The sequence below is a fragment of the Narcine bancroftii genome, chromosome 9 (genome assembly GCF_036971445.1).
Source record: "Narcine bancroftii isolate sNarBan1 chromosome 9, sNarBan1.hap1, whole genome shotgun sequence".
NCBI lineage: Eukaryota > Metazoa > Chordata > Chondrichthyes > Torpediniformes > Narcinidae > Narcine > Narcine bancroftii.
The window spans coordinates 36077033-36096813 of NC_091477.1; the positions used below are offsets into that span (position 1 = coordinate 36077033).

The following is a 19781-nucleotide window of genomic DNA, read 5'->3' on the forward strand; positions in this document are numbered from 1 at the left end:
TGAGCATCAAACACACAAGTCTTAATTTATTGTCAAGGTTACTGAATGCAAAGACTACCATCTAGTGGTCAGATATATTATTTACCCTTTAATGCGTCTAACTGAAAAAAATCAAGTTACAGGTTTAAAGTTTTAGGCAAGCATTTTCAATTATGGTTTACAAATTTACAACACAAAGAAAGTTTGATTTTGTACACACAAGCCAGAAATATTTAAACTCAATAGATTGATCTTTGGTCAAGGTGTAGGTAAAAAAAGTCACTCTGAATTTGAGATGCACATTAATGAAATCATTCAAGAGACAAAGGTTAATGATGTACAGACACAGAAATTGCTTCCCGTTGCTCTCCTAAGAGTATGAAAGGCTAAATGGGGCATTTGATAAGGATGGTTAAAATAATGAACAGTATTCAGAGCCATCAAATTAAAAGATCTCATCCATCCATGAAGATGAAATGTGAGTCTGATTAGTGTTCACCATTTATAGCTACAAAGCACAATGTTGGCCAATGAGAGCAGGGATAACACAGCTGAAGAATTTTGATGTAATAAATATCAAGTCAACAACCAATAGATACTTTCCCACCAGTAGACTAGTGAACAGACCTCTCATTATTAAAATGTTGTCCTTGCACTTCAACTGATTTTGTGCAGAAAAAACAATACTCCACACATTTATTTTTGTATTGCCTGTGGATCTTAAATATGAGTTGAGCTGATGAGATAGGACACCAAACCAAGTTTTTTTCTCCCCTCTGTAACCAAGCACATTCTGCTGAAGGAACTCGGGTGGTCAAGCACCAGTAGTAGAAAAAGGATGGTTCACATTTCTAGTTGAAACTCCTAGTCAGGACTCTATCTCAGAACATGCGACAAGTAATTCAGCTTTGCAGGTTGAGTAGCTCCATGTATTTCAATAAGTACTTCATCATCAGGGAAAGCAGTCAGTGGAAACTAAATTTCTAGTTCTTCTCTATATTGCTTTCAGCATTTTAGCCTTCCCTTCAGGTCTTGGCAAATAGAATTAGATGAACTTTTACGATTTTTTTTTAACACCACAACCAGTCAAAGATCAACAAAAATTCATCTGTGATTCTACACTTCATCCATGGGCACTTTAATTGCCATTCATTCCAAGGCCATCAAATTGCCATTGAGCTTTTTTTGTTAATTGTCTGACTGTTGAAAACAGTTCATTTAACAAGAAATAGATGCATCAACGTTTCTGCTTCTGTTCTGCAAGTCAGCTCCCTGGCATGATGTTCAATCCTTGATAGCTTTATATGGAACACAGGTAGACAAGATTATTTTGGACTAACTTCTAACAATTTAAAAGAAAAATAGGCCAAGAATTGGAAAGTATGTACCAGTCCAATACTTTGTGTTGTGAATAGGAAATGCTTTTGAACAGAATAAATCAAAAAGCAACCAATGAAGCAAATTAATCTTTATTGGCATTTTTTAAAATAAAACCTGGTTCACTTAAAATAGGACTTTTTTGTCTGAACTCGGTTTTTAATGAGCCAATTTGGTATCAAGAATATTTACTTTTTTTGGTTTATAAACTAACTTGAAAAAAAAATTATAATCTTCATGCATAGAAAAGGAAGCTCTGAAAAAAAGCCAATGCAAACCCAAAAAAATCTTCCCAACTAAAAACTTCTATACAGCGAAAGAATAGTTTATTTATAGCAATATTTGCAGACACATACAGTGACATTCAGCTGTTCGTTTTAAGGTATCAGTAGTAAATACAGTATTTTTTCATCCTAAGTCAGAAAATATTATGACAAGTTTAGAAAATATAAATTAAAGACTTGTTCATACATCTGTTCTCCTGAGTTCAAGAAATAATGGGTCCCAATCTTTCTTAGGATGCCTCCGAAGAAAAAGGGAAAAATTTGGCAACCTTGTTTGGTGAAATTGGACTCTGACAATCTGCTTCTTCACTAATTTTAAAGAAGATCTCTTGATCCTTTTTCTTCTGGGTCAATTCTTCCTCCAAAGCCTGCATCAAAAAACATTAAAATTATGACAAGACATTAAAAAGCTTTAACATCAAAGAATAATGGATGATCAACCAACCATCAGGTTAAGAAACAGCAGAAGTGTGAGTGTTCAATGATCACTCTACAACATTTAACTCTATCTGTATGAAATAGTTAATACTGATGTGCAGCCAAACCTAGATGACATTCAGATATGCGCTAAACATTATAAGTGACATGTAATATTTGTGCCAAAAGTGTCAGGCAACAACGTCTAACCACTTAACTTGACATTCAATGGCATTTCCATCCGAATTCCCCACCACCAGCATCCTGGTTGTCACTGGTGGAAACTCAACAGCCAAACAAACACTGTGACTAAGAGGAGGTTGGAGAGAGGGCATTCTGTGCTGATTGACTAGCTCCTGACATTTTAGGTCATTATACTGTCTAAACCACATAAGTCAGTGGTATAATGGAATGTCCTCCATTTTGCTCCATGAATACAACTCCAAAAGTTTACAAGAAATTTGACACTGTCCACGACAAAGCATTCCACTTAGCTGGCATCCAAACCACACAAAATGTTCCTTTCTTCCACCATTAGTGTGTAATGGCTGCACCTTACTAAATGTCCTGCAGTGATTTAGGAAAATTCCTAATTGGTTCCAAGTTTTTTTTTTCTCCCCTTTAAATGATGGCAAAAATCTGTAAGGGTATTGTCCCATTACAGTTTCTGTACACGTGTAGTTCTAAAAAAAATTCTTTTATCAATTAACGAGTAATTTTTGGACTTCATTTTGCATTTAATCCAACGTATCAACAAGAGAAAAATAAACAAGATCAAGGCAAGCGACCCATTATATATTTTTTTTTAAATGTAGAGCTATACAACATGGTAACAGGCCCTTCCTGCCCACAAGCCTGTGGCGCTCAAATACACCAATGTGACCAATCAACTCCATCCATCTTTGGAACATGGGAGGAAACTGGAGCACTCTGAGGAGACCCACGCAGATCACAGGGAGAACATAAAAACTTCTTACAGACAGTAACAGATTCAAACCCAAGTCACTGATGCTATAATATCATTGTACTAACCATACTGCCCCATTCTAAACAATGGAATATGCAACTTTACTCAATTCTAAAAACATAATCCTTCACTACAAAGATGACACTGCTTTTGAAATTGCATTATTCCAGATCTTCAGTGAAGGTTCCCACTTAAAACTCAGAAAGATCACATGGTTTTATAATACATCTTGTTGGAACAACACTCCACTCCTTACATTTGCTCAAAAAATTGCTTGTGCGTCATTGCCCAGGGAACGACAGAAGCAACTCTACACAAAATCTAACCTCCCTCACCTACCCAATAATTCTTCATGGTTACAATGCTCACTCACCTCTAGTTTTCAAGATCTTTGCTCCTTAACCAAAGTGAAAAATAAATTAACCTCTCAAACCCTTCCCAAAGCTAAGAAGTTGTAGACATTGAAATAAAAATCAATGGCGAAAAAATAAAAGTCCTGACTGACATTTATTTGACAGATTTTAAAGGCTCACCCAAAGTTGAAATGACTGTTACCAAGATCAAGTAAAGGCAGACTTCATGCATTAATTATCTCCTGTTACCTCTTCCAAGATGTCCATACTCATGAAATATAATGTTTCAATTTAGAGATAAAGCCCAGCAACAGGCCATCCTAGCCCACAGCTTGCGCCGACCCACCTCGGTGACAACCAACCTACTTAACTTCTGCACATCTTTGAAATGTAGGCGGAACACAAGCAGACATGGAGGGAGCACACAAACTGCTTACAGACAGCGGCGGATTCAAACCTGGGTTGCTGGTGCTTTAATACAACCACAGCAGCTAATTTGTGCGCAGAAAATACTGAAGGAAAATTATTATCCTGATCGCCTAGAACTTGAATTGTAATAGATTTATTGCAAGTTGTGCCGAGACATGCACACGAGTGCAAATCACAAGACTAACAAATTGTATAGTTTTTCCACCTGTTGGGAAACAAATCTTCAAGATGCTTGCAAAACTTTATGAAGCAAAAAAGGGGATTGGATAGCTTAAAGTAGTTCATGTCTGACACTGGGAATCTGGCTCAGGTTGGCCTCGATTGATAATTTAAAAAAATTCAGTGAAGTTTAAACAAAGCCCAAGGGAAGGGCCTCTCCCAGGGTAGGGACAAAAATGCCTCACTTTGGGCACTACTGACACTCAGCTGTAGATTCTCTAATTAAACACGATCCTCTGCAAGCGGAATGTTTAAAATATCTGAACAGGCTTCTTTTACTTTATAGTGAAAAATGCAATTGTTTGGTACCATCTGAGGGATAGATTTTTACAAAAGCAATGGGGAAAAATGGACACATGGCACCATTTGAAGACTAATCAATCCCTCAGACCTTCACAGGAAATTGTTCAGAAAATATTAAATTCTTCACTGCTCACTTTTTTCCTTGGTCTCAGCTTTTCTTGCCATTCCATGAGTTGTTGGTTGTGATTGTCATCAAGTGCTTTCAACTTCTGGGTCTCGTGTTCAATCAGAAGATGGGACTTTTCATTCTAAAGAGTGAATGAAAAGGGGTAAATAAATCAGTGCATCCAATCATTTCTTACTGCACAACCTGCTGACCAAGCTCAACGAAGTACAAGAAAGTAATCTGAATTACAAATCTGACATTGACAATTTCCAATTAGTAAAGTAAATCATTTGCTGTTAGAGGAGATACAATTTGTTCCAAAAAGTCTTTCATCTGTGCTACAATATAAAAATGAATTCCTTTTAATGCAAGGTACAATCTGCAATTTTGCAATATATATTTAATTTTAGAAAGCAGTTTATAATATCTTAGGAATTACAAACAAAAAGCTATTAACCTTTAGTTCAAAAAGCATCATTGTTAATCATGATTCCACAAATTTGATTTTCTTTCAATTGAGCTTTACGCAAGTTTTAACAAATAAAATAAACATTAGAATCAAACTTTATAGAAACATTATGAAGGATTTACAATGTATCCAAATCATTCTGTTGTATGAATTATATGTCATCTCTATTACTGTGCTCATTTCTTGTCTGTTACAATTCATTCCTCCCCCCTCCCCCTCCAAATGTTCATATATTTTAATGGCTGAGACGGCAACATAGCATTTTCCAAAATGCTGTATATTCTGACACACAAGTTGACCTTCAGATAAGACGGGGCCATATTCAGGGTTTTATCATATAATCGGACATATAAGTCGCTCCCCCCCCCCCAAAAAAATCACGTTGACTGAGCAGTTTGGCGTTGCGGAAGATGGTTGTTATCATGGAGCCTCCAGCAAAATGACAAAAGTATAAAGTGAGTTTTAAGTTAAAAGTGGCTCAGAAATTCAGCAACTGTGCAGCTGCGAGGATATTTGAGATAAATGAGAAGTTGGTAAGAGATTGGAGAAAGAATGAAGTGCTTTAAGAAAGATGCCAAAGAGGACTCCTTTGTTGGCCAGAGTTGGAAAATCCTTTAGAAAAGATGGGGCTATGCATGCTGGATCACTTGATGACTGTATGAACATCGAGACTCTGGATGTGCTTGCCGAGGTTTTTGCCTTCGACAATGAAATGACAGTGATTTTGTAGGATTTTAGATTTTTTTTTCAATAAAAATGTCTTTCTATTATAATGGTATCTTGAAAATTTATTGAACGTTGGGTTCTTTTTTGGCGTTTCAGGTCCAAAATATACGGTATGTAAAAGCAAATGAAAAGAGCAACGGTGCTGCGCAGGGCACCAGAAACAGGGAGAACCTTCCCTGCTTCCTCTCTGCCCCAACCCCCCCCCCACCAGCCTGGGTTGAGGAGGAGGCTCATGGGAGATGATCCTACAGGAGGATGACCATGGCAACGGACCAGCAAAGGGCTCAGTAGCTGAAGGACTCATTCAGGTGGGTGACTGGCTCCAGGGAAGCAGGTACCAGGTTTTAAGGTGATGCTGAAGGCAAAGGCTCCTTAAGGCCTTTGGTGCTGAAGGCTTCCTGATCACATCAGAGGTTTGGATCTGGAGCTTGGGTCATCTATGGTTTGAACTGGAGTCTGTGTGGCTGCTGGAGCACTAGAGACGAATCCATGGACACTAACTCTGAAGGGACTTTTGCTTCTTTCTCTCATTGTAAAAAGCACCAGGCAATGCTCATGGCATACAAAAGTACATTGTTTTTTCTACATTTTTAAAATATTATTACATGACAATAAAAGGAATCTTTGAACTTTTAGTGAATTTTAAAAATGACTACATACAATCCAAAGCTAACAGCATCAAGTCCACTAACAATTGTACCAATGATCTACTGAGCGCATGGTCAGGATCCACACGTTTCCATTGGGCAAAATAAGCATCAAATTGTTCTTGCTTATGTAAAGCATGTCAGCTGAGAAATTTGATCATGTAGTGAACCTATTTTAGCACTGGGTGATTGAAAATACATTTCATCCAGAATGAAATACAGTAACAACTACAGTAAAAATCCCTGTTATCAGAATTCAGGAACCGGCAAAAGAGGGTAAATAAATAACAAAATAAAATAAGAACAAATAAAAATGCAAGTAAAATTTTAAAATTGTAGAAATATATTTTCTCCAAAGCAACACAGAAACCCTTTAAGATGGGAGCAAATATTCCTCCAGCAGAGTGCCCCGGTCGTCCAGGATGAAGAGTTGGCCAGTGCCACTAGCTGCTGGAGCGATTCTCCCAAAATGTTTTCCTATCCCTGCCAAGTACGTCTTTATTATGTATGTTAGTAAGACTTTATCAGCAAACGGTGGTTAATGATGTTAAATTTAGACATGCAGCACGGTACCAGGCTCTTTCAGCCGCCCAAATACACCCTATCGACCTACACCCCCCCAGTACGTTTTGAACAGTGGGAGGAAAGAAACCAAAGCACCTGGAGAATCCCAAGCATACACGAGGAGAGTGAACAAACCCCTTACCTTTGTCCTTGTCTCTGGTGCTCTAACAGTCTAACTGTGCCGCCCCCACATGATGGTGGTATGATTAGCTTAGCAGATAGTGCAATACTGCTGCAGTGTCACAACAGTGGAGGGGGGGGGGGGTTCAAATTTAAATATAAATTTTGTAAGTTATAGGAATTGTGATTAAGTGAACTTTACATAATTAGGGACGACAATTCTGATTTTTTTTAAAATTACTTTACATTTTGCACTGTCTTGCCTTTTAAACTGTTTATCTTTAATGCTGGTGTATTAGTTAGGCATTGTAACTGCAAGTCTCAAACAACTGGAAAGTTTGCGTATCTGGCAACTGCCAATCCCTGCAGGTGCTTGGATACTGGGGTTTTTGCTGTACTTCCAGGTTGCTAGGTACCACTTCCAAGTTGTTAGGTACCACTCCAGAATTTCAAGCGGCACCAATCCAACATACATGATACAAACATCCCCTTTTGCCTGTTCTGCCATTCAACAGGTTCATTCTTGATCTTTTGCCTCAGCATCACTTAACCTGATCCTAGATCCACATTCCATAAACCTATCGACGTGTCTTGAACATAATCAACCAGTCTCCTCGGCCTTCTTGATATCAAAAATTCACCTGCCTTTGTCCTAAATATATGATCCCTAATTTTGAAACTGTAATCCTGATTTCTCATCTCTGCCCCATAGAGTTCAGATTTATTGACAGAGGACAATAATGCTATCACATACAATCCTAAGATTCTTTTTTTCCCTGCAGGTGCAGAATTTCTAATTACTGGCCACTGTAAACTGCACTCAAGGTGAAAGAAATGCACACAAAAGTACATTCAAAGTGGAGAGAGATAAGTCTTTGGAGCAAGGATTTTGAGAAACTGGCACAGATGAGTTGAAGCCAGCATAGATCAGCCATATTCACATTGATCTGGAGTGACAAGTAAGGGACTCATGTCCAATTCCTGCTTTCTCAAGTTCTAGTAGATTCCAGGTGAGGTCTCACCAACATCCAATGTTACTGATATAAAATATCTTTACACTTGAAGTCAAGTTCTCTTACAAAAAAAGTAACATGCCCTTTGATGCCCTAATTACTTACTGTTAATTTTCAATGGGTAGAGGACATTGGACCCCCAAACACAAACCAGTCCCTACCACAAGCTACCAATGCCAGACCTCCAATCTGATAATAAGTTGCTTTCTATTTTTGCTCCGTTAATCAATCCATGCCACCACATTTTCTCCATTCCTACATAAAGTTTTTTTTTAAATCTCAGGTGCCGTCTGAAGTACTCATTCAACTGCAGCAATAAAATCTTCAGTGCATATGTGCATCATACAATGTACGTGACAATAAACTATTAGTTAGCTATTTGACTTTCAGAAGTAGAATCTGATTCTGCTGTTATCAGTTTTTGCTCCCTTTGTTAAATAGTGGTTTGTATTTGCCAACTTGCAATCTGTGGGAATCATTCCAGAATTTATGAAATTTTTAAGATGCTATGAATGGTATCCCTTCTTTGACCCTGTGCTTCTAATTGTGAGATTTACAGGCAACTTTACAACATGGGGCAATGATATACAGAAAGTCACCTAACCTTTCCAGCAGGAAACTGGTCAGAAGTCACCTCATTCGCCAATCAAGGATTAGATTCACCCATGCAATTGGTTCTTGCAGGTCACACAAGCACACCCGGGCCAGCACCTCTAGCCACTGAAGTATAAAATCCAGGTGGAGCAACTCACTCTCATTCGCTTGAGATGATCCCGGAGCTCCACTCCACGTTGTGAGCAATGTTGGAGACTAGTTGTGTGGTCCATGCCAGGAATGGGGGGGGGGGGGGGGTGGGCGACGACGACACTATTGTGGCATGTACCCAGGAGAGACCACTATATTTTGCCTGTTATAGTTGTAAATCAGCTTAATATACCTCTGTTAACTAGTGTATACCAACCTTGCCTAATGTAGAAAGGTGGCAGGATTTGGTGTGTAACTTTAGCATCACAATCTGGAGTTGTGAGCATCTTTGATTAACAAGCGTCCAGTGTAGGATTTGCATGCTACTGTTGGGTAAGAGTATGTTACCTATTGTGAATTCCTGTGCGTGTAAATAAAGATCACATTTTTTATTTTTTCCACCTAGAATCTACTAGAACTTGAGAAAGCAGGAATTGGCCATGAGTCCCTTACTTGTCACTCCAGATCAATGTGAATATGGCTGATCTATGCTGGCTTCAACTCTTCTGTGCCAGTTTCTCAAAATCCTTGATCCAAAGACTTATCTCTCTCCACTTTGAATGTATCCTAATGATTTGGCTTCCTTGGCTGAATCACTACTAATACATGTCTAGGACATGTCAGCACCCAATAGCCTGAATACATCTGAGATTGTCTGATCTCAGAAGCAGGCTCAGGCCTGGTCAGTACTTGGAGGGAAGACCACCTAGGAACACCAGGGGCTGCAGGTTTCTATGAGGGGCATAGGACAAAGTGGTGACTCTGTCCGCCTTACGGTGGACAAAAGTTAAAGAATTTCATGTTACATTCTCAATGTAGTATTACGTTCCAATACTGGAACCTTTACCTCTTAGCTTTACTCTATGAACCATCAAACCTATTCTCACCATCACAGGCAAGCAGCTGTATTACTAGAAATTTGACTGTATTGCAACTTCCCGTGATACTAAACTCACATAATCTGCACAGCAAGATATACAAATTGAAAAAATAAACATTGTACTTATTTACTTCCCTTTCCTGTTATATGAGTGGCTGCAATCCAGGGATCACCTGTATGAGCTATCAGGTCAATTAATTTCACCAGAACTTTTTTTTTTAAAAAGTGCTAATTTGTTCAGTTGTGCATTACCTCTTAGACAAGAACACACTCAAAGTGTTTGTCATTTCTAACTGAATAATTTGTCCTGCAAAGCTCCATGTTATTAAAGGACTATCACTGCATACTTCTAAGATAACAAGGACTTCAACATATACTGATGAATTGAGACCCGAGAGGTAAATCATGTTTTTTTTAATATATATAAATCTTTGCATCCTCACCCCATTCACTGCCCTAAGATTCACATTTCTATACATGATCTACCCTTGCTAAACACCAGCTTCTCCAGCATTTTGTTAACATCTTTACCTTTGCTACATAAAAGATAATTGTTTGACCTGCTGAGCTTCTCTAGCATTTTGTATTAACAGTCACCCTCCACCAATACCGTTCTCCGCCTGGCAGAACATGTCCTCATTCTAAATAACTTCTCCTTTAACTCATTCCACTTCCTCCAAATCAAAGGAGTAGCCAGGGGTCCTCACATGGGTTCCAGCTATGCTTGTGGGCTTTGTGAAGCAATCTCTGTTGCAAGCCAACACAAACAAGACCCCGCAACTCTTCCTCCAAAATATTGATGACTATATCAGGGCTGCCTAATGCCCCGCAATGAGCTTGTCAATTTCATCCATGGTGGCCTTGTGTACTGTCCCACCCCGACCTCAAACTCACCTGGTTCATCTCCGAAAACACTCTCCCTTTTTGGATCTGTCTTCATCTCGGGAGACAAGCTTGCCACCGACATATACTACAAACCCTCCAACTCACACAATTATCTGGATACACTTCCTCACACCTTGTCCCTTGCAAGGATTCCATCCCCTTCTCTCAATTTCTACATCTCCATCACATCTGTTTCCAAGATGAGGTCTTCCAGTCCAGATTTTCCAAAATGTCTGCCTTCTTCCATAAATGTGGCTTCCCCTCCATGACTATCAACTCAGCCCTCACTAGCATCTTCTCCATTTCCCGCTCATCTGCCCTACCCTCCTCTGCCCCCAGACACAACAAACATAGAATTCCTCTCATCCTCACCTACCACCCCACTAGTCTCCGCATCCAACACATTATCCACCAGAATTTCCGGAACTTACTACAGAATCCCACTACCAGACACATTTTTCCTTCTCCCTCTTGGCCTTCCATAGGGTCGGTTCCCTCCTTGTGCACTCATCCCTCTCTTCACCATCGCACCTCTGGGCCCCCATGCCCTCCAACCAGATGACATGAACATTGACTTCACCGCTTGCCACTAAAGCTGCTTGCCTTTTCTTTCCACTCCCCTTTTCCTGTCTGTCCAGTTCTTCCACCCACCCAGCCGTCCCTCCTCCCCCTCATTGCTGCTGTCCCCTCCCTCCTTTCTCCACCTATCATCTCCTGCCTTTGCCCCACCCCCCCCCTCTTTTGATGGGATGCCTGTCAGCATTTTCTCATACCTTAAAGGGCTCAAGCCTGAAATGTCGGTTCTGTATCTTTACCTTTGCTACAGAAAGGACACGGTTTGACCTGCTGAGCCTCTCCAGCATTTTGTGTTCTAACTTCAACCAGTGTCCACAGAATTTTGTGATTTACTTCACAAACGCCAAGGTAGTCACAACTACAATTGCCCCAACCCCCTCAAATGAGGGTCCATTTCTCGACTAAGTCCCTTTCAAGGACAAATTGTAAATTCTAAGTCAATTACCTGCAGCTGCTGCAGCTCATGAATGTTGTTCTCACAAGTTTGTTGCATGTCTTTCATTTGGGCCTCGTGTTTTATTTGCTGATTTTGCTTTTCTATCTTCTGTCTCCTTTCTTCTTGAAGTCCAAACTATTTGAAAGCAAATAAACATTGCACGAGTTAAGGAATATGGAGCAGTTTTGAGCAGAGTCATTTTGAACCAATGGGCACAGAACAACATGGTGATTTAGCAATGGATGATTATTGGTATTCTGGTACCAATTGTGGTATTGTGTGAGAGAAACTCAGCAGGTCATGCAGCAGCCACAGGAAGCAAAGGGCAGTCAATAGTTCAAAACAGAGTCCTTCAATTAGGAACGTTGAAAATCAGCTGGTGGGGGGGGGCACAGGCTAATAGGCAAGAGGTAATAGGTAGATACAGGTTAGGGGGTAGAAGCTGAGAGGTGACAGGGGAGTGGGAAGAAGCCAAAAAGTGTACCTCTCTGATAGATGGAAGAGAAGGGCTGGGAAGCAGGAGGAAGGGGTAAGGGAAAGTGACCAGCAATTTGAGGTCGATATTGATAGCATCTGATTGAAGACTGACAAGATGGAATACATGGAAAGGTTGGCGTAGCGGTTAGCGCGATGCCTTTACAGTGCCAGTGATTGGACTGGGCCTGGGTTCAAATCCTGCACTGTCAAGGAGTTTGTAGGTTCTTCCCATGCCTGTGTGGGTTTTCTCCGGGGGCTCCGGTTTCCTCCCACCCTTCAAAAAAAAATAAAATTTATCGGGGTGTAGGTTAATGGGGTGTAAATTGGGCGGCATGGACTCGTAGGGCCAGTCTGTATCCAGTCTCTGATGCACAGGAAGCTGCACTGAGAGCACTAGATGTAGTAAGTAACATCTGCAGATTTTTTTGGTTTACCTGATTATGAGTATTGTCAGCCATTATCATTCCTCAAACAAATATTTTCCACATACACTCCTCCAACTGTGTTTCTACAGTAGAAATGGTTTCTTGAAATTTTCAATTCAAATCAGATTTTTATTTAGAGAATGAGAATGTTTGAACAATCCCTCTTCCCAGTCCATGATAAGCATACTGATTGAAAACCAAGGAAATAGAGAAAGGAAGGACGGGGTAAGGGAAAGCAGGAAAAATCCCATGATCACTGAAAGAATCTGTTCCTTTTGATACATCTAGACCTTACATCACATATTCTGTGATGCATCTGGACAGGAATCTTCAAATGTGCATCTGTTGGTGAGACATTATGGACATACTGGATTTCTTTAGGCTTCAGAGGAAGTGGAGTCATTGTTGCACTTTCTTGGCTCTGGCATGAATGTGGACTAGGACAAATTGCTGGCAAGATTTGTCCCTAAAATCAAAGCTCTCTACCAACATTCATACAGAATGCTTTAGCGCATCTTTTGCCTTTTTGTACCTTCATTAAGATCACCAGTTGAAGCCACAGGCATACCAAGCATGGGCTAGCCAGTTACCTGTTTGATTTTCTCTCGGTCTTCTGTATGACTCCCTGAAGAGGTGATACGCAAACTCTTCTTGTACATCATCATTCTAGTCTTCCCCTCACTTCTTTGGATTTTGGGAAGCCTGTTCTTTTCCTGTTGTTGTTTGATCTTCAGCTGTTCAATCATCCGTTGATTATAACGCTGCATCTGCTCCAACTCCTGCAGGGTTTAACCATACAAACCAAATAAAATGAGACACCACATGCAAGTTAGGGCTAAAATCCACCAGAGAAAGTTGATTACTCATTTGAATTAGATAACTCTTATGCTCATTAATATTTTCCACTTTCTCATTTAGAGCTCGTCATCTGATGGTACTAATTAGTGAGATCTTTCCATAAACTCATCTCATTTCCCCTCTTCACTTGTAAATTAGAATGCAAAGTGCTTACCAATCACAATATTGAAGGTGACATCACAGCCAAGATCAATTATGTTCTCAAGTGAAGCCAAAATGTTAAAGATATGAAACAAAATGATGATTTCTCTCGGTAATCATTTTGTCTCAAAACAGTAAAGCCATTTGGAAACCAATGCCTACAACAATACGAGAGGCAAGACTCCAATAATGCACTTACCAACACATCCTAGGAACCTTAAACAGATATACAAAATACTGTTGTTTACGTGATCTGACTTGCCTTGACTACTCCAACAGCATCTCGCAAAGCCAGAACCTTCACTACTAAGAACAAAGGCTTCAGACATATAGTATATCAAACTCTACAAGTTTCTACTTCAAGCTTTACACTGTCCTTACTTGGATATGCATCTTCATTCCTCCATTATCACTCAGTCTATTTAGAACTATTTAGAGGTCAAAGCAGACTGTTGCAGTGACTTGGCACCACCGGTTCTAAATCACCCTTGTGTGACTAGTATCATTTGCACATGGGATGAGCCATGTTGAAGAATCTAAAAAGCAATGCAAGCACTCAGAACAGCCAGTGGAGGGAGAACAGCCAGTGGAGGGATCATCCTACAGCAGTAACTTATATCACACCAAAATAGTTATTTCCCTTTCTCAAAAAAACCTCTACTCCTCCCTAGAAAACCACCACAGCTGTGCCTTCTCATGCTTAAGCTGGTTGGTAAGGGCAAATTTTAGATATCGTATTTGGTTCCTCTAGTCATAAACAGTGGGAGTGGCAGCCAAGGCAGGGGAATGCTCCTCTTGCAGATAGTGAATCAGGGAAGCCAGTAGCATCCAGCGACTTCCTCTGCAAGAGTGCATCCAGCTGCAGCTCCTAACAAGCCGAGTTAAGGAATTGGAGCTGGAGTTGGAAGAACTCCAGATCTTTGGGAGGCAGAGGGGATGATAGGAATTACGGGGATACTATCAAACTTAGGAGGCAGGAGGAGGATAGATGTGTGACAGTCTGGAGAGGGAAAGGTTACAGCAGTAAGTGCAGGGCACCCCTATGGCCATTATCCTCAATAACAAGTACACCATTTTGGATATTGTTTCGGCGGGGGAGGGGGGGGGAAGAAACGACGACCTACCATGAAGATCAGGTCTCTGACACAAAGTCTCGTCCCATGGCTAAGAAGGGAAGGGAAGGGAAAAGAGGTGAGCTGTAGTGATAGAGGGCTCCATAGTTAGGGGGACAGATAAGAGGTTCTGTGGAAGGGATCAAGTATCCTAGATGGTATATTGCCTCCCTGGTGTCAGGGTCTGAGACAGCTTAGATCGAGTTCACAGCATTTTCAGGAGGGAAGGTGAGCAGCCAGATATCAGAATCCATATTGGGACCAATGATGTGGGGAGGAAAGGTGAGGAGGTCCTGCAAGGAGAATTCAGAGAGTTGGGCATTAGGTTGAAACACAAGACCTCCAGGGTTGTGATCTCAGGATTGCTACCCACGTCACATGCTCGTGAGGTTAGAAATAGGAGAATCATGCAGCTTAACACATGGCTAAAGACACTGTGCAGGAGGGAGAGGTTCAGGTTTCTGGATCATTGGGCTCTCTTCCAGGGAAGGTTGGATCTGAACTGGAGGGAGACTAATATCCTTGCGGGAAGGTTTGCTAGTACTGCTCTGCTGGTTTTAAACTAGAATTGCAAGGGAGGGAAACCAGAGTGCCAGAGAAGATAGAGGAGTGGAGGAGGGAAAAGATGTGAAAATTGTGTGCACCTTCAGAAGTCAACGGTTTGTACATGGTCGAAATGTATCTATTTCAATGCAAGGAAAATTGTAGGAAAGGCAGACAAGCTTAAATTGTGGATTGGCACGTGGAATCATGACACTGCGGCAATTAGTGAAACTTGGTTGCAGAAGGGGCAGGGCTGGCAGCTCAATGTTCCATGTTTCCATTGCTTTAGAGGCAATAGAATGGAGTGGGGTGGTGTGGGGGGGGGGGGATGGGGAGAAGAAAAGAAATGAAAGGAGGAGGAATAGTGTTGCTTGACAGGAAAAATATCACAGCTCTTAGGCAGGACAGACCAAAGGGCTCATCTACTGAGGCTATATGGGTGGAGCTCAGGAATGAGTAAAGTATGACCAGACTCATGGGGTTATGTTATAGATCGGCCAATAGTCAATGAGAATTGGAGGAACAAATCTGTAGAGAGATAGCAGACAGCTGCAGGAAACATAAGGTTGTGATAGTAGGGAATTAAATTTTCCATATATTGACTGGGACTCCCATACTGTAAAATGGCTTGGACTTTGTCAAATGTGTTCAGGAATGTTTTCTAAGTCAATATATAGTGGTGCCAACTAGAGAGAATGCAATACTGGGTCTCCTTCTGGAGAACAAGAGATGATGATGACTGAATATGTGCAGGGGAACATTTTGGGTCCTGTCATTATAGCACCTTAGTTTCAAGTTAATTATGGAGAAGGATGGGTCTGGGCCTTGGGTTGAGATTCTCAATTGGAGAAAGGACAGTTTTGAGGAAATAAGAAAGGATCTAGAATGCGTGGTTTGGGACAAGTTGTTTTCTGGCAGGGATGTGCGAGGTAAGTGGAGGACATTCAAATATGAAATTTTGAGAGTATAGAGTGTGTATGTTCCTGCCAAGATTCAAGGTAATTTAGCAGGCATAGGGAACCTTGGCTTTTGAGAGGTATTTGGGATCTGGTTCAGAAAAAGAGAAGTGCATAACAGGTATAGATAGGCAACATGGAGCTAACGAGGTACTTGAGGAGCATTAAAAAATGCAAAAAACCTCAAGAAAGAAATCAGGAAGGCTAAAAGAAGGCATGAGGTTGCTTTGCCAGAGAATGTGAAGGAAAATTCTAAGGGTTTCTACAAGTATATTAAAGATATAATACTTAAAAGGATAGTAAGGGACAAAATTGGTCCCCTTGAAGATCAGAGTGGTTGGCTTTGTATGAAGTCAAAAAAGATGGGGGAGATCTTAAATGTATTTTTCATCAGTATTTACTCAAGAAACAGGCAGAGTCGACGGAAGTAAAAAAAAAAACAAGCAACGGTCATGGAACCTATAGAGATTAAAGAGGAGGAAGTGCTTACTGTCTTGAAGCAAATAAGGGTGGATACATCCCCAAGGGCTGACAAGATATTCCCTCATACCTTGAGAAAGGCTAATATAGAAATTGCAGGGGTTCTGGCTGAAATATTTAAAATGTCCTTAACCACGGGTGGAGGATTGGTGGGTAACTCGCATTTTTTAATTCTTTAAAGAATGTTCCAAAAGTAATCCTGGAAATTATAAGCCAGTGAGCCTGATATCAGTAGTAGGCAAATTATTGGAAGATGTTCTAAGAGATTGCATATACAAGAATTTGGATAGCCAAAAACTGAATACAGATAGTCAACATGGCTTTGTGCTTAACCAATCTTACAGTTTTTCGAGGTTACGAGGAAAGTTGATGAAGGAAAGGCTCTGGATGTTATCTATATGGACTTTAGCAAGGCCTCTGACAAGATCCCACATGGGAGGTTAATCAGGAGGGTTCAGACACTAGGTATTCATGGTGAAGTAGTGAACTGAATTCAACAATGGCTGGACAGGAAAAGCAAGAGAACAGTGGTAGATGATTGCTTCTGTGGGCCTGTGACTAGTGGTGTGCCGCAGGGATCAGTGCTGAGACCACTGTTGTTGGTCATCTATATCAATGATCTGGATGATGATGTGGTAAATTGGATCAGCAAGTTTGCAGATGACACTAAGATTGGAGGCACTGTGGACAGCAAAGGTGGTTTTCAAAGCTTGTAGAGGGACCTGAAAAAAAATAGGATGAAAAATGGCAGATGGAATTTAATGCAGTCAAGGTTGAGGTGTACCATTTTGGAAGGACAAACCAATAAAGGACATGCACCATGAATGGTACAGCAATGAGGAATGCAGTAGAACAGAGGGAACTGGGAATACAGATACATATTCCCTGAAAGTGGAATCACAGGTAGATAGGGTCATAAAGAGAGCTTTTGGCATATTGGCCTTCATAAATCAAAATATTGAGTTTAGGAGCTGGGATGTTATGGTAAAATTGTTTAAGACATTGTTGAGGCCAAATTTGGAGTATTTTGTGCAGTTTTTAACAAATTCTTAAATTGAGACCTACAGCATTGTGACAGGCTATTTCAGCCCAGCCCAATTTACACCCAATTAACCTAACCCCCCACCCCCCCGTTACGTTTCGGATGGTGGGAAAAAAAACCAGAGTCCCCAGTGAAACTCACACTGGCATGGGGAGAATGTACAAACTCCTTTCAGACAGCATGAGAGTCTAACCCTGGTCCCAATCACTGGCGCTGTAAAGGCATTGCGCTAACTGCAATACCAACCATGCCTCCCCATCGACAGGAAAGCAACCTAACTACAGGGAGGACAGCAATAAGATTAAAAAAACAAGTGCAGAGAAGATTTACTAGGATGCTGCTTGGACTTCCAAGAACTGAGTTACAGGGAAAGGTAAAAAAGGTTTGGACTTTGTTCCCTGGAACGTAGAAGAATGAGAGATTTGATAGAGGTATTTAAAATTATGAGGGAGATAGACAGAGTAAATGTAGATAGCATTGAGGGTAGGTGAGATACAAACCAGAGGACATGGGTTAAGGGTGAAAGGGGAAAAGTTTAGGGGGAACTTCTTCACAGAGTAGAATGAGCTGCCAGCTGAGATGGAGAATGTGGGCTCAATTTTAACATTTAAGAAGAATTTGGACAGGTACATACATGGATGGGAGAGGCTATGGGCTGGGTGCAGGTCAGTGGAACTAGATTTTAAAAAATTGTTCAGCAAAGACCAGAAGAGCCAAAGGGGTCTGTTTCTGTGCTGCAGTGTTCTATGGTCCTTATGGAGAATGGTGAGCTTTCACAAGAGTTCTGTGATTTTTAAGTTTGATGTCAGGACAACAGTGCCATAAGGTAGATGGGTTGTTTGAAGGTGGCATCAACCCCACAAGGTCCACGTTTGTTGGAGAGGCAATGCGCTCCAGCTTTGTCAAATAGTGATAGGCCAAGAGTGAATGAGCTTGTTACATTTTGTCCTCGGAAACTAGGATGAGGCTCAAATTTTCTTTGATCTATTGGTACTTACTTACTATGATGGGGTTTAGAGCAGACTGCTTGATTTAGAATCTGTTTACTTTGTTAGAAAATACTGCAACAATTTAAGATTAATACTTTACTGTCCAGTTCTTTTCCTGAAATTTTGCTGATCGTCAAAAGTGTCGATGCAATTTATTTATTTATTTTTTCAATTTAGACGTACAGCACAGTGACAGGCCATTTCAGCCCACGAGCCCATGCTACCCAATTCACCTACATTTTGAATGCTGGGAGAAAAACGGAACACCTGGAGGAAACCCACACAGACTCAGGGAGAATGTACAAACTCCTTACCGACAGCATCAGATACGAACCTGGGTCACTGGCGCTGTAACAGTGTTGCCTCAACTGCTGCACTAATCTTGCCACCCTCAGGAAATGTTAGCTTAGGAACATTATTCCTCATCTGGCTCAACCATATTTAAATTTTTCTGTTACAGTCTTATGGAATAAAAGTTCAATATGTATGACATTAAAAGTTTTGCAATACCTTCTCGTGCTTTTTCAATAACTGATGCTTTTGCAGGGTGTATTGATCCTTTAACTGCTGTTTGAGGAACTGATTTTTCTCCTGAAGATGGTGCTCTTCCAGCTCCCAGATTGCAGATTCCCTGTCTGCATTGAGAGAATGAAGTGTTACAGTTGTACCAGCCAAAATTAATCAGCATAAATTATCATAGATTCTATTGTATTGGCATCAGCTTTGCATTAATTCCAAAATTATGATAGCCATTCAAAACCTACATGCCAATTAATGATACTATTTTCCTTTTTTTCCTGAATGCTTTCATTCAACTCCACAAGCACCATGCCCGCCCCCCCCCCCACCACCCCATCCTCCCCACAACAAGTTGTCCAACTGCAGCAGGGAACACATCTTTTAAAAACTATTCTTATTGGTGTGTCAGACTCAAACCTGGATTAACTTGTCACTCTGAGGTGGGGAGTGCAAAAGGAAGTAGGGAAGATTCACTCGACTTAAAAAGCATCACACTTTCTGTTCCAAATAGCACTGGGTGATATTCAGGCCACTTTGCGAGGCAGCACAGGGTTTGTGCTGGGTGACACACACTGATCCCCCTGGCTCACAAGGAAACAAGACAGAAACAATAATGTCTTGGGCTTGAAGCCTCAATTTTTCATCTTATTTATTTCAGATTTATTATCAGAGTACATATATATCACACACAACCCTGAGATTCCTCTTCCCTGCGGGTGTGGCAAAATTACCACGAATTAGTAGT

At 40.7% G+C, this 19781-nt stretch overlaps 1 protein-coding gene across 4 annotated transcripts in view; it reads right to left on the minus strand.

The window, feature by feature from the left end:
- stk10 (serine/threonine kinase 10) overlaps positions 1 to 19781 on the minus strand; it is a 151058-nt gene continuing 131277 nt past the window's right edge. For all 4 annotated transcript variants that reach the window (XM_069898793.1, XM_069898792.1, XM_069898791.1 and 1 more), the window contains 5 exons: positions 19028 to 19152; positions 12987 to 13175; positions 11504 to 11629; positions 4463 to 4576; positions 1 to 2008 (listed from right to left, as the gene is read on the minus strand). In XM_069898793.1, coding sequence (XP_069754894.1) covers positions 1871 to 2008; positions 4463 to 4576; positions 11504 to 11629; positions 12987 to 13175; positions 19028 to 19152 — 692 coding nt within the window. In that variant the 3' untranslated portion in view covers positions 1 to 1870. The remainder of the gene's footprint in view (positions 2009 to 4462; positions 4577 to 11503; positions 11630 to 12986; positions 13176 to 19027; positions 19153 to 19781) is intronic.